Source organism: Platichthys flesus, chromosome 14 (genome assembly GCF_949316205.1).
Source record: "Platichthys flesus chromosome 14, fPlaFle2.1, whole genome shotgun sequence".
Taxonomy (NCBI): domain Eukaryota; kingdom Metazoa; phylum Chordata; class Actinopteri; order Pleuronectiformes; family Pleuronectidae; genus Platichthys; species Platichthys flesus.
Genome location: NC_084958.1, coordinates 24550871 through 24564601, shown reverse-complemented (window position 1 = coordinate 24564601; position 13731 = coordinate 24550871). Strand labels below are relative to the sequence as shown.

Below are 13731 nucleotides of genomic sequence, written 5' to 3'. Positions count from 1 at the left end.
CTGGTGTATCCTCGTGTCTCCTGCATTTCCTGGTGTCTCCTCGTGTCTCCTGCGTCTCCTGGTGTCTCCTGGTGTATCCTAGTGTCTCCTGCGTCTCCTGGTGTCTCATAATGTCTCATTGTGTCTCCTGGTGTATCCTAGTGTCTCCTGCGTCTCCTGGTGTCTCCTCGTGTCTCCTGTGTCTCCTGGTGTCTCCTAATGTCTCATTGTGTCTCCTGGTGTATCCTCGTGTCTCCTTCGTCTCCTGGTGTCTCCTGGTGTCTCCTGGTGTCTCCTAATGTCTCATTGCGTCTCCTGGTGTCTCCTAATGTCTCCTTGTGTCTCCTGGTGTATTCTAATGTCTCATTGTGTCTCCTGGTGTATCCTTGTGTCTCCTGCGTCTCCTGGTGTCTCCTGGTGTATCCTCGTGTCTCCTGCATTTCCTGGTGTCTCCTCGTGTCTCCTGCGTCTCCTCGTGTCTCATGATGTCTCATTGTGTCTCCTGGTGTATCCTAGTGTCTCCTGCGTCTCCTGGTGTCTCCTGTGTCTCCTGGTGTCTCCTAAGGTCTCATTGTGTCTCCTAGTGTATCCTCGTGTCTCCTGGTGTCTCCTAATGTCTCATTGTGTCTCCTGGTGCATCCTCGCGTCTCCTTCGTCTCCTGGCGTCTCCTGGTGTCTCCTTGTGTCTCCTAATGTCTCATTGTGTCTCCTAATGTCTCGTTGCGTCTCCTGGTGTCTCCTGGTGTCTCCTAATGTCTCCTTGTGTCTCCTGGTGTCTCCTAATGTCTCCTGGTGTCTCCTAATGTCTCATTGTGTCTCCTGGTGTCTCCTAATGTCTCATTGCGTCTCCTGGTGTCTCCTAATGTCTCCTAGTGTCTCCTAATGTCTCATTGTGTCTCCTTGTGTCTCGTAATGTCTCATTGTGTCTCCTGGTGTCTCCTCGTGTTGGAGCTGGACTTCTTTTGCAGCCTGATGGAGCATCAGTGAGGAGGAGCAGAATCCAGAAGTAGAAGGAGTCAGGGAGGAGGAGCAGGGAGCAGCTGTCTGTGGACACCACGTTAAGAACATGTCCTGTTTGGGGCTCGTCCTGCGTCTGTCTCCATTTCACCTGTTGTTACTTTGATCTGCACCAAATCAGAGGAACTGGTCCAGAACCAGTGGTTCAGAACCAGTGGTTCAGAACCAGTGGTTCAGAACCAGTGGTTCAGAACCAGTCGTCTTCAAAACATGTTCCACTTCAGATTTAATATCTGATTAATAGATTTTCATATATTCACTTCACTACACTCATTAAGGTAATTTACATTTAAGGTTTAAATTATGAATACGAGCGGTGACTCGACAAATCAGAAGAAATGACTTGTTGTATACACTGTATGAAAATATTTATCAAATTCAGAAACTGAAGCAGTTCAAAGTTTTCTCATTCAGAAATTTGTTTTAAAATCTTAAATGTTTTGTTTGTGAGGATATATTAACAATGATAATTAGAATATAGAATTCATATTTATATAAAAAATGGCAATCAATCAAACAGCAGAAAAACTGCTTGACGAAACAAGGTTTTATTGACAGAGGGAAGTCGGTCTGAGTTTGCAGTGTTCTGGAACATCCATGTTTCTGACACTCTCTGAACACGGCTGGTTCCATGTTTCGGCTCCGATGTCTTTCCGAGATGAGCGTCCTCGAGCTGTCTCAGCTGGACCTGTGGGCGGGACCAGGACAAGTGAAACCATGTGCTGCAGCTGCATCAACAGCATTTAGTTATTTACCATCCGTTGTCCCACACATCAGCACACAGTGAACCAGGTCAACGAGGACGTCTTCTAACGTCTTTGTTTTCCTTTGTCCAACCAGGAGTCACCTGATCAGTCACTGGGACAGCTCCTGAATCATCGATGGTTTGAGACTGGGTGGTGATTGGATGAGTCATTTACCACATGTCAAGTTTAAGAACTATAAAGTGACACAGGAACACGACCTAAAGATCAGTCAGTCATCATCAGCAGGGAATTACAGTTGAAACATGAAACCAGCAGAATGATCCTTTAGGACCAACTCCATAGAAACTCTGACAGGTAAGAGAAGCATCTCCACTACACAGAGTTTGTCCCTGTTCACACGTGTTCTACGCCGACAGGTCACTGTTCTCTCAAGGTATTAATATTCTAGGACTTATCTAGAACCACATGATGGAGCAAATGTTTAACGTCAAGGGAAAGTGTGGATTTGATGTTAGAACCCTTGAAATGGAACAAGTGTTCTCTGGAGAACCACACTGTGCTCTAGAGCTCAATAACAGAGGTTCTAGAGGTTAAGTGTGTCAAGTGTAGTGACATTAGTGGTGAAATTGTAAATTACAACCTTGTAGAACCCTGCTTAGGAACAGCTGTGTGATATCGAACTTGGTACTTAATATAGAGAAAACCTCTAGAACCATTGTTAGAGTTCAATGCACAAAAGAAACCAGTGGGAAGGTTCTAGAAGACATTAATGTGGTTCTACAGGCGTGTGAGACCCCAGCAGAGTAAAGATGAGGTGTAATAGATCACATCAGAACTTATGAATCTGATAGTTCGGCCCTTGGGGTCAACAAAGAAAATGATATAATGTTTCCTTTGAGTAAACTGTGTGGTTCCATCAGGTGAAGGTTCTAGGTCAAGAAGGTCATTCCCGGCAGTCGGATTTAGGAGTGTGTGTTGAGAGTTATTGAATAGAGTGAATTGGTTCTGCAGCAGATTGATGAAGTGACTTTGGAACGTGTGACAGTTTGTGTTGGTGGTGGAACCCAAACATCCAACAGAACAACGTGTGGAGTTCATCAGGCGACTGTTTATCTTTGGAGCAGGAAGACAACAGGCAGGTTGATTGTTCTGAACGTCAGGGAGCAGGTGTTTGACCTCACCGATGGAGACAAGGGGGGTTTGTGGAAGAACCCAAACATCCAACAGAACATTGAGGAACTTGACAGGGGACAGTTATGGGTTTGGTACAGAACTCCACAGATAAGAGTTCTTGATGTTTACGTGAGGAGGGAGGGCTCAAACCTCCGAAATGTTCCAGATGATATTTTATACACGAGAATGAGAGGTCCGTGTTTGTAGTGGAGCCCAGACATCCATGGGAGGTTCTAGAAGGGCATTCCTCCAGAGATCTGACGGGCCACCTGTTCGTCCTGACTCTCTTCCTTCTCTGTCCTCTCCTGGTTCCAGTCTTTGAGACCGTCCGGTAGAGTCGTGTCCTCGTCCTCGCCTCCGGTTCCCTCAACAAACTCTTCGTACGTCGACTTCTCCGCAAATGGACGATTACCCAGCAGCTCCACCATGTCGCCCTTATCCAGAACCTCCTTCTCAAGGAGCCGCAGCGCCACCTGAACAACACCACAACAACAAACAGGGTGAGAATGTTGTTGTTTTACAAATGATCTAGAACCCTAACATGGAAAGAAGATTTACTACTGCACAACTCATTAGAGAACATTCTAGATCTGTGTTCTGTAAATGGCCAAGTACACACACTGTCTCAAGGTGAACCGACATCCTGTGCTAGTGCACCTAAATGAAAAAGGTGGGGGCACCAGAGCAACGTTAAAGTTGCTCCAGGGTCCTGATCTAAAAGGTATGAATTACTTTTGAATTTATTAATTATTTTTAGGCACATTTCTTAAGAGGGAAATTCTTTACACTTAAAATCATTTAAAAACCTTCAGAAGCATAATTCTCGCCGTTGGCACTGTGGTCAGGTGGTGGGAACCATTAGTGTGACACTTTGAAGGCCTTGATTGACAGCCAGCGTGAAATGGCTGAAAACGAGGGTTTGGCAAGAATAAGAATACCGGTCGTTTGAGGACCACTGATGTAGAACACTGTGCAGGGGGTTGGTACCTTCTCCACCTCGGCCTTCTTACTGCTCAGCAGCTGCTGGGTTCTCTGGTACGCCTCTCTGATGAGGGTTCTGACCTCGGTGTCGATGAGACGAGCCGTTGCTTCGCTGTACGGTTTCTCCAGAACCATCTCGCCCTGACGCGGGAGGTCGAAGGAAACCTGACCGACCTTCTGGTTCATCCCGAACTGAACGATCTGCAGCAGAACACAGAACCAGGAGAACTGAGGAACAAGAACCTGACCAGGACACTCATTCAATCCATGTTAATGTTCATCAACTCCAGCTACTGATCCACTTCAATGATGAGTCTCACACTGATGACATCACACACGATGATCAGTCTGTTCTGATGTCTGATCTGAGAATTCGTTTCACATTTGAAACGAAAGATGAAACTAGAACCAATGAAAAGTTGAGAACAGGTTTTTGATAAATGATCATTAAACACAGGTGATAACTGAAGGAGAAGCTGATTAGTGAATAAAAAAAAAAACGTTTAGATACTTTGAACATTAATCTGTCATTGTGACCATCTCCGGTTCTTTCAAAATAAAAGAACAGAAATCGTCACTGGTTCCTTGTGACGCTGAAGGAAACTTAAAAATCAAGTTCCTACAGGAATCTTCTGCTCAAGGATTTACATCATCATCAGGAAGTGATGTCACAATAAACCATGTCACCAGGTCGTTCTGATTTGACTCAGGACTGACTCTCTGACCTGTGAGTGACCTCTGACCTGTGCGTAGGCGCTCTGGGTGACCTTTCGGAGGTCGTCCTGAGCTCCGGTGGTGATCCGTCCAAAGAAGATCTCCTCGGAGACGCGTCCTCCCAGAGTCATACACATCCGGTCCAGCAGCTGCTCCCTGGTGTACAGGTACTGCTCCTTAGGCAGGTACTGAGCATAACCCAGGCCCCGCCCTCTGGGGATGATGGACACCTGCACAGGTGAAGAAGACATGAAGATGCTCGTGGTTCACACAGCGCCGCCAGCACATCATCACATTCACCAGTTTTCAAGTGGGACCTTTAGCAGCGGGTCGGCATGTTCCAGGAACCATCCGGCGACCGCGTGGCCGGCTTCATGATACGCCACCGTCTTCTTCTCCTCCGGCTGCAGCACCTGAGTCTTCTTCTCCAGACCTGAGGAGCACAGTCACAGCTGTCTCCACCGAAATCAAACCCTAACCTCCCTGTCCACCGCAACGCAAGACTAGTGAGGGACGGCTCAACGATCCTAGAAAGACATCGTGATACCCAGCTGCTTAGAGAGAGAGAGAGAGCGAGAGACAGACAGAGACACAGAGAGAGAGAGACAGACAGAGACACATAGAGAGAGAGAGAGACAGAGACACATAGAGAGAGAGAGAGACAGACAGACAGACACAGAGAGAGAGACAGACAGAGACACAGAGAGAGAGAGAGAGAGAGACAGACAGAGAGAGAGAGACAGACAGAGACACATAGAGAGAGAGAGAGACAGACAGACAGACACAGAGAGAGAGACAGACAGAGACACAGAGAGAGAGAGAGAGAGAGACAGACAGAGAGAGAGAGACAGACAGAGACACAGAGAGAGAGAGAGACAGACAGACACAGAGAGAGAGACAGACAGAGAGAGAGAGACAGACAGAGACACAGAGAGAGAGAGACAGACAGACAGAGACAGTCAGAGAGACAGAGAGAGAGAGAGAGAGAGAGAGAGAGAGAGAGAGAGAGAGCGAGAGAGAGAGAGCGAGAGAGACAGAGAGCGAGAGAGACAGAGAGCGAGAGACAGACAGACATAGAGACAGTCAGAGAGACAGAGAGAGAGAGAGAGAGAGAGAGAGACAGACAGAGACACAGAGAGAGAGAGACAGACAGAGACACATAGAGAGAGAGAGAGACAGACAGACAGACACAGAGAGAGAGACAGACAGAGACACAGAGAGAGAGAGAGAGAGAGACAGACAGACACAGAGAGAGAGACAGACAGAGAGAGAGAGACAGACAGAGACACAGAGAGAGAGAGACAGACAGACATAGAGACAGTCAGAGAGACAGAGAGACAGAGTCAGAGTCTCCTCTCACCTCCGATGACCCTCTCGATGGCCTGTTCAAAGTGTTTCTGGTTGATGGCGTCTGAAAGGTGGCGAGCAGCGATCAGAGCCGCCTCGTTGCAGACGTTGGCGATGTCGGCACCTGACAGAAGACGAGAAGGACTTTCAGTCAGACATCGCACGAAGCAGAGAAGATGACCTTGTGGTTACCTGAGAATCCGGGTGTGAGGGCGGCCATCTTCCTAGCCAGGGCGTCTTTGTCCATATTTGTCTCCAGTTTCAGAGGACGCAGGTGAACTTTAAAGATGGATGCTCGACCTTTGATATCAGGATGACCTGAGACGATGAGAGAACCAAGAAACATGGACTTTCCTGCTCTGGTAAATATTATTATATTGATTTGTAATAATAGTCGCTTTAATTATAGATATGAAACTAATCATAACATCTCTTTGACCTTTGACCTTTGAGCTCAGCGAAAGTCAGTTTCTCACCGATGTAGATCTGCCTATCAAAGCGTCCGGGCCTCATCAGAGCCGGGTCCAGGATGTCGGGTCGGTTGGTTCCTGCCAGAACCACCACATTGGTCGCTGTGTTGAACCCTGAAAAACAGAAGAAGAGTGAGACCTGGTTTCCTCACGTATTTCCCATGATGCTCTGCACCCACCGTCCATCTCCACCAGCAGCTGGTTCAGAGTGTTTTCCTGTTCACTCTGTCCTCCAAGGTTCCCTCGTCCACGTTTTCGTCCCACGGCGTCGATCTCATCGATGAAGAGGATGCAGGGGGCGTTCTTCCTCGCCATGACAAACAGATCCCTCACCTGAACAGGAAGTGACATCATGACAGAGATCCGGGTCAGTGCTGTGCAAGCTGTGTTTGGATTTCTTATCAATGAGGACAACATGTCAAAGACCCATAATGCATCACTTTGTGAAAGAGTCTTTTAGTTTTGGATTCATTTTCAATAAAGATTTATTAACGTATACTTAGTTTAAGAATTGATTGACTATCTACTAATGTTCTCTTTTCAAATTGACTTTATAATAATTATACATTTTATTTATAGGCGCCTTTCAGAGCACTCTAGGTCCCCTTACACTGCAGATCAACAACAACACAAACAATGAATCAAAAGCATCAATAAAATGAATCAAATGAAATCAACAGTGAAGAAGAAAAGTTAGTCAATCAAACGAGGAGTTTGGGGGGGGCGGTGTTGAGCATGGGCGATCGACAGAGACGATTGATGTTGCGTTGATGAGAGAGAGAGTGGACCAAGTGACATTATTGATGTGGGACTTGGAATCGAACTAAGTCTTCCTCACCCTCGCTGGACCGACGCCCACAAACATCTCCAGGAACTCGGAGCCGTTCACGGTGATGAACGGGACGTCGGCCTCGCCGGCCGTCGCTTTGGCCAAGAGAGTCTTTCCTGTTCCTGGAGGACCCGTCAAGATGGCGCCCTGTGAAGACAATAAACAAAGAGTGAAAAAAAACAAGAGCTCAAAGTTTCAGCCAATCAGATGTTAATGACAGCAACACATCGATTACCCCACCCCCTCACCTTGGGGATCTTGGCACCGAGGTCCTGGTACTGTTTCGGGTTCTTCAGGAAGTTGACAAACTCCATAATCTCCAGCTTGGCCTCCTCGCAGCCCGCCACGTCTTTGAACTTCACGTCGATCTCATCTTTCAGGATCTTTGCCGTCGTCTCGCTGACGCTGAAGAGTCCACCCATCCCCCGGCCGGGACGCCCCGCCCCCGCCGGTCCCCGCCGCAGCATGAACAGCAGGAAGCCAATGATGAGCACCGTGGGGAGCATGCTCAGTAGAAACGTGCTGGACAGGAAGACAGACGTCAGTGTCACGCACAAACAGGGAGGAGCCAGTGCTGAGGCCAGCGCTCACCCGTCGCTCTCTGTGGAGTAAACCACCGGCAGGCGGTTCTCCCCCTCGATGCCGAGCTCGTACTGCGCCGTCTCCAGGTTCCGCTCAAACGTGTCCACGCTGCCGATGTTGAACCAGATGTACTGTCGGAAGAAACAACTTCCTGTTTCACCTTTCACCAACGCCATTAAAGTCAGTGAATGTCATAAATATCATGTGATCAAATACGTCTGTAGATTGTGTTGATCTGGTCAGAACAAAACTTCATTAGCAGTGACACACAATCTGTCTCATGTCTTTATTAACACGTGTGTAAGAAGCGTGTAGCTCTGCTTAGTGAGGCACTCCGCAACATTACACAGCGCATTGATATATATATATATATATATATATATATATATTGATTACGACTAATGGGATCGCACCAATATACAAATTACAAGAACTGAACTTAATGTCCACACAATACTTGTCGACTATTTCAGAGTCTATTAAACAACCAACACAATCTTCAGACCCCAAGCTCACAACTTTTCAAAAATAAGATCTCTGTAGATCCGCTCAGTATAAAGCATTACAGCAACAAGAGACCAACGTTGTGCTTTTACTTTGATAAGGTCAATTTCAAATAATCAAATCAGCAAAATCATGAGGCTGAATAGATGTTTCTGACCAAAAGGATCCTGGGAGATAATCTGATGTAGTCATGTTCCTGGTTTATACTAATTAATCTATCGTTTGTTTTCAGATTAATCGATTAATCTAATGATTATTTTGAATACTCAATTAATACAATAATGAAATTAGCCAAAATATCATTTAAAAGCTTGTGTCATTTATATTTATTTAATCATCTTAAATGCAAACCAATTTGACCAAAATAAGAATTAGTCTGAACGGCTAATCTGCCTTTTACAATCCCATATCCCTCCAAAATAAAATGAGGGCGAGAGCTTGTTCCAGTCAAGTAAAAGGAAAATATCAATCTGCATCAAACTGGCCAACAACAAGATCTATGAAAACCAAAGTCAAGTAACATGGTGGAGGAAAATAACCCTAACACTAACACTGGGGGAATTCAAGTTTATTTTGATTTAATCCAAATATACAAAATACTCTTGAATTACACTAGTAGTTGTATCAATGACTGTAATTCAAAAGCTGACGTCAAATAAAGTAAGTTCAATTCAATAGTATTTCAACAATATTAATTATACATTTTCCCTCTGAACTGAATAATAAATATTATTTTGTCCTTTAAAGTAAAATAAGGTTTGCATTTAAAAACAAAATAAAGGGCTTTTGAAAAAGGCATCACAAAATAAAGTTCTTAATTTAAGAAAAGAATTATAGAAAGATGTAATTTGAGTTTCCCCATTTCTTTTATTTTCTTAATATATAACTACATATCAAATATAAAGCATCTCAAACATTAATAACTTTCCTCTGTGCTCAGTTCTTTTATAGACTGTGAGCTGCCAGGATTCACTACCACAAAGACGAAGAAGCTGTGCAGGTTCAAATGAGACTACCGTAAGTGTGAGAGCAAACGCGCAGGTTAAAATAGAAACAGTCCTGGCTTCTGGTTCCAGTCTGGCCGCGGTCCGATTATTGGGAACCTACGCTAGATGATCGAGTGAGATCTTTCCCTCTTCAGCTGGCTCCTCAGGCGAGCCCATGCTGTGACCTGCATTACGAGGCGTCACCCAGCCCTTCTTCTAATTACACAAACCTTCAAGTTAGTGAAGCTTTGATCTCATCACAGGTTTAAATCAACTTTAGATATTTCTCACTCACTCCGTCCACAGAAGTCTTCCCCGCAGGGAAAATCACTTTGACGTAACGCTTGTTGACGACCTCCAGTCGTTCCACCTGACGAATGAAACAGAAGTGTTCGGATTCATGGATAAGAGAAAACAAGATTCAGGACGTTCTCATTGGGCGGCCACATTATGACATCACTACAGGTGCTCACCGCTCCTTTAGACAGGTAGTTGTTGACAAAGTCCTTCCAGGTGACCTCCCGACCTCCATCCCTGAAGAGGAAGTAATATGTGACGGTGGTCCAGAAGGCGACCCCGCTCAGGAAGTACAGACGGAACTCTTTGTCGTCCCAGGGAATGTCCCCCTGAAACAAAGACCAGACACTGGTTCCACATCCCAGGAACACACCTGGCACAACAAGACGATGTAGCTCCGCCCACACTGACCTTCTGCAGGCGACTGTACCAGTGAGGCTCCTCCTTCCGCCCTCCTCGCTTCCCTCCTCCATCCCCCCCTCCCCCCCTCCCAGAGGTCCTTGGAGCATCAGCAGCTTTAGTTTCTGAATACAGAACAAAGTGATGTCATCAGAGAACAGAGGCAGTCAGAGTAAATAAATAGATGGTAGCAGGTGTCAGTAGGTGTCAACAGGTGTCAGTAGGTGTAAGCAGGTGTCAGTAGGTGTCAGCAGGTGTCAGTAGGTGTAAGCAGGTGTCAGTAACTGTCAGCAGGTGTCAGCAGGTGTCAGCTGGTGTCAGCTGGTGTCAGTAGCTGTCAACTGGTGTCAGTAGCTGTCAACTGGTGTCAGCTGATGTCAGTAGGTGTCAGCTGGTGTCAGTAGGTGTCAGCTGGTGTCAGTAGGTGTCAGCAGGTGTCAGCTGTTGCCAGTAGGTGTCAGCAGGTGTAAGCAGGTGTCAGCTGGTGTCAGTAGCTGTCAACTGGTGTCAGCTGGTGTTAGTAGGTGTCAGCTGGTGTCAGTAGGTGTCAGCTGGTGTCAGTAGGTGTCAGCAGGTGTCAGCTGTTGCCAGTAGGTGTCAGCAGGTGTTAGTAGGTGTCAGCTGTTGCCAGTAGGTGTCAGCAGGTGTAAGCAGGTGTCAGCTGGTGTCAGTAGCTGTCAGTAGGTGTCAGCTGGTGTCAGCAGGTGTCAGTAGCTGTCAGTAGGTGTCAGCTGGTGTCAGCTGGTGTCAGCTGGTGTCAGTTGGTGTCAGCAGATGTCAGCTGTTGCCAGTAGGTGTCAGCAGGTGTAAGCAGGTGTCAGCTGGTGTCAGTAGCTGTCAGTAGGTGTCAGCTGGTGTCAGCAGGTGTCAGTAGCTGTCAGTAGGTGTCAGCTGGTGTCAGCAGGTGTCAGTAGCTGTCAGTAGGTGTCAGTAGGTGTCAGCTGGTGTCAGTAGGTGTAAGTAGTTGTCAGTAGTTTCTACCTTTAGCTGCAGCTTCAGTCTCAGACTTATTCACAGGTTTCTGAGCATCTGGAAAATATTTTTCAAAACCTGGAGATACACAAACACAGATCACTGTAGAGACGAATTGGTCGTCACAGAAAAACAGAAAACTTAGTTTGTACCTTTCGGGGGTTTGGAGCTCTGGTATGCTCCCAGCAGCTCTGTCAGCAGGCTCCGCCCACTGCCTACCTGTCCAGCTGTGTTCGAGAACATCACCTGACCAACACATAACCCACATGACCGGACTCACATTACAACAACAGCTAGAGGCTGATAATGTGACATTAAATTCATAAACAACTTGTAAACAAACTATAACTACACAGCAGTGAGATTCAAGTCACCAGAACTACTACAAAGCTGTGACTTTGAAGAAGTATGTGTTTATGGAGATATTGAGAATACATATATTTTAAGTGAGGGTTGAAACCAAATAAAATGTAGAGATGTAGATAAATAATTGATGTTATACAAAGTTGTGCATCAGACTAACAAAGCCTGTAAAAGTATGGTACAGCAGAAGAAAGTGTATTTAAAAAAGTCAAAACAGAGTCAAACTTAAATGTCCACTGTGTAAGATTTAGGTGAAAGGGATCTATTGACAGAAATTGAATATAAAATATCCTTGTGATGTTTTCATGAGTGCGTTTCATCTAAAATTAAACAAATTGTTGTTTTATTTACACTAGAACGGGACCTTTATAATGAAATACTTTATATTCACATCGGGGGGGTCCTCTCTATGGAGGCTGCCATGTTTCCTGTAGTAGACTGGACAAACTAAACCCTTTGAGTTTCTATGAAAACTGAAGGTTACCACCGGTTCTCTCACGTGGGAGACTAGAGATGTGAAACAATATCAAATCAAATGAAGATGAACATGGGCAGCAGTCGGCCTAGTGACCTGGTTAATGTGTTAGTCACTCTCACTATCAAGTCGATCATCCAGCTGCAGTTTGAGGTCTCAACCACAACTTCAGCCACCTCATTGGAGACTGGCTGCAGATGTGGACCAGTCACCCAGAAGTCCACAACCACTTCTCTGGTCTTGGTGGTGTTCAGCTGTGGATTGTGTGATCTCAGACTCCTGTACGCTCCTTCCTGTCGGTCACTGAGGTTTCCCCACGACTCAGAGTGGTGTTTGAACTGAGAGGAGCAGAGGGTGAGCCTCTGTCTGACTGCAGCCCAGTTCATGCTACTGCTTGAAGCTAAGGGGTAGGTGGCCTCTGGGTCCGGGCTCCTGAGGGACACTGGTGCTTCTTCTTCACGTGACTTTGTAAAGTGCCTCTTGAATTAAATGAATGTGTTACTGTGGTAACGGATCAATAATAATAATAACTGTTTCCGGCTCCTGAGGCTGGTCAAGCCTGAGTTCACCGGTAGTGACGTCATTCGGAATAGCAGCAGGTAAATGTACCGGAGGTGAGACCAGTGCTTCAGCTGGTCGGCCGATCGGCGGGGTCCCTGTCCGGCATGGTTTTGGCCGCTGTCCCAGTTAGCAAAGTTAGCATGTTAGCACGTTTTCGTCCACTTACCAGCCTGGCCGGAGCTTTGGAAGGTGGCAGCAGCCGGAACACGCCCCTGCAGCCCGCGGACAGCCGCAGGTAGCGGTGGGCCATCCTCCCCCGGTCACACACCGACACGGCCCGGCACGGAACTACAACAGCAACCGTTACACACGACTCAGCTGCTGTGTTACTGTCCGGTCGTCTGCCCGCTCCGCCATCTTTACGTCCTCTGCTTCTTCACGGCGGTCACATGTTCGCAGAGGCGACACCGCCCCCTGCTGCTCCTCCTGGGGAGACTCGTTACATTCACAGTGTGTGTGTTTAACATGCTCACATGTGACTGACAGGCGTCGTTCAGTGATTCACTTCCTCATCATGTATGAAGTCTGTGACTTGCTGTTTTGCTGCTGAGGTCATCAGAGTTGAGATGAGATGGATGACGTTTATTCACTCTGCTCACATGTTGAAGGACACGTGACACCGGAGACATGCTGCAGCTGTGTGTTCTCTGAAGTCAGAACTTGACACCAGCACCCCCCCTGATGGTGACTCATTTCATTTAGCTGACGCTTTTATCCAAAGCGACTCACAATAAGTGCATCAACCATGAAGATAAAACCAGAACAAAATCAAGAATGTACAATTTCTTAAAAGAAGCAAAACTACAAAGTGATTTGAGTAAGTGACATTAAGAGCAACTCAATTTTTATTGAGTTGCTCAATAAAAAAACTCAATTTTTATTGAGTTGCTCTTGGTTTTATTCAAGGTAGAGTCGGATGAGGTGTGTTTTTAGTTTGCGGCGGAAGATGTGTAAACTTTCTGATGTCCGGATGTTCATGCGGAGCTGGTTCCACCAATCAGGAGCCAAGACAGGAGACAGTTGTGTTGTTGATGAGTGACAGCTGTCTCTCACAGTGAGGGAGCAACGAGCCGATTGGCCTGAGCAGAGCGGAGTGAACGGGCTGGGGTGTAACGTTTGACCAGGTCCTGGATGAAGACTGGACCTGATCCGTTCACAGCACGGTACCAAGTACCAATGTTTTGAACCGGCTGCGGGCAGCCACTGGTAACCAGTGAAGGGTGGAGCGGAGGACTGTAGTTCCCAAGTTGGATCCCTGAGGTTCTGGTCACCTCTGACCTCTGTGTGTGTTCATTGTTCATGAATAAATGTTAATCATCGTATTATAACTGATCAATAATCATTGATAAGTTTATTGATCACAGCTGATGAGCTC

General features: G+C 46.4%; 1 protein-coding gene across 1 annotated transcript; it reads right to left on the bottom strand.

The window, feature by feature from the left end:
- Positions 1-1525: 1525 nt before the first annotated feature.
- afg3l2 (AFG3-like AAA ATPase 2) lies at positions 1526-12753 on the bottom strand. The gene is made up of 17 exons (XM_062404190.1): positions 12523-12753; positions 11110-11203; positions 10967-11035; positions 9998-10110; positions 9763-9915; positions 9585-9659; positions 7809-7930; positions 7466-7739; positions 7227-7364; positions 6568-6721; positions 6395-6502; positions 6111-6236; positions 5932-6042; positions 4889-5004; positions 4601-4801; positions 3864-4058; positions 1526-3349 (listed from the first exon to the last, which is right to left on the bottom strand). The coding sequence occupies exons 1-17, from the start codon at positions 12604-12606 to the stop codon at positions 3110-3112; spliced, it is 2373 nt and encodes a 790-aa protein (XP_062260174.1). The 5' UTR covers positions 12607-12753; the 3' UTR covers positions 1526-3109.
- Between the last annotated feature and the right edge of the window lie 978 nt (positions 12754-13731).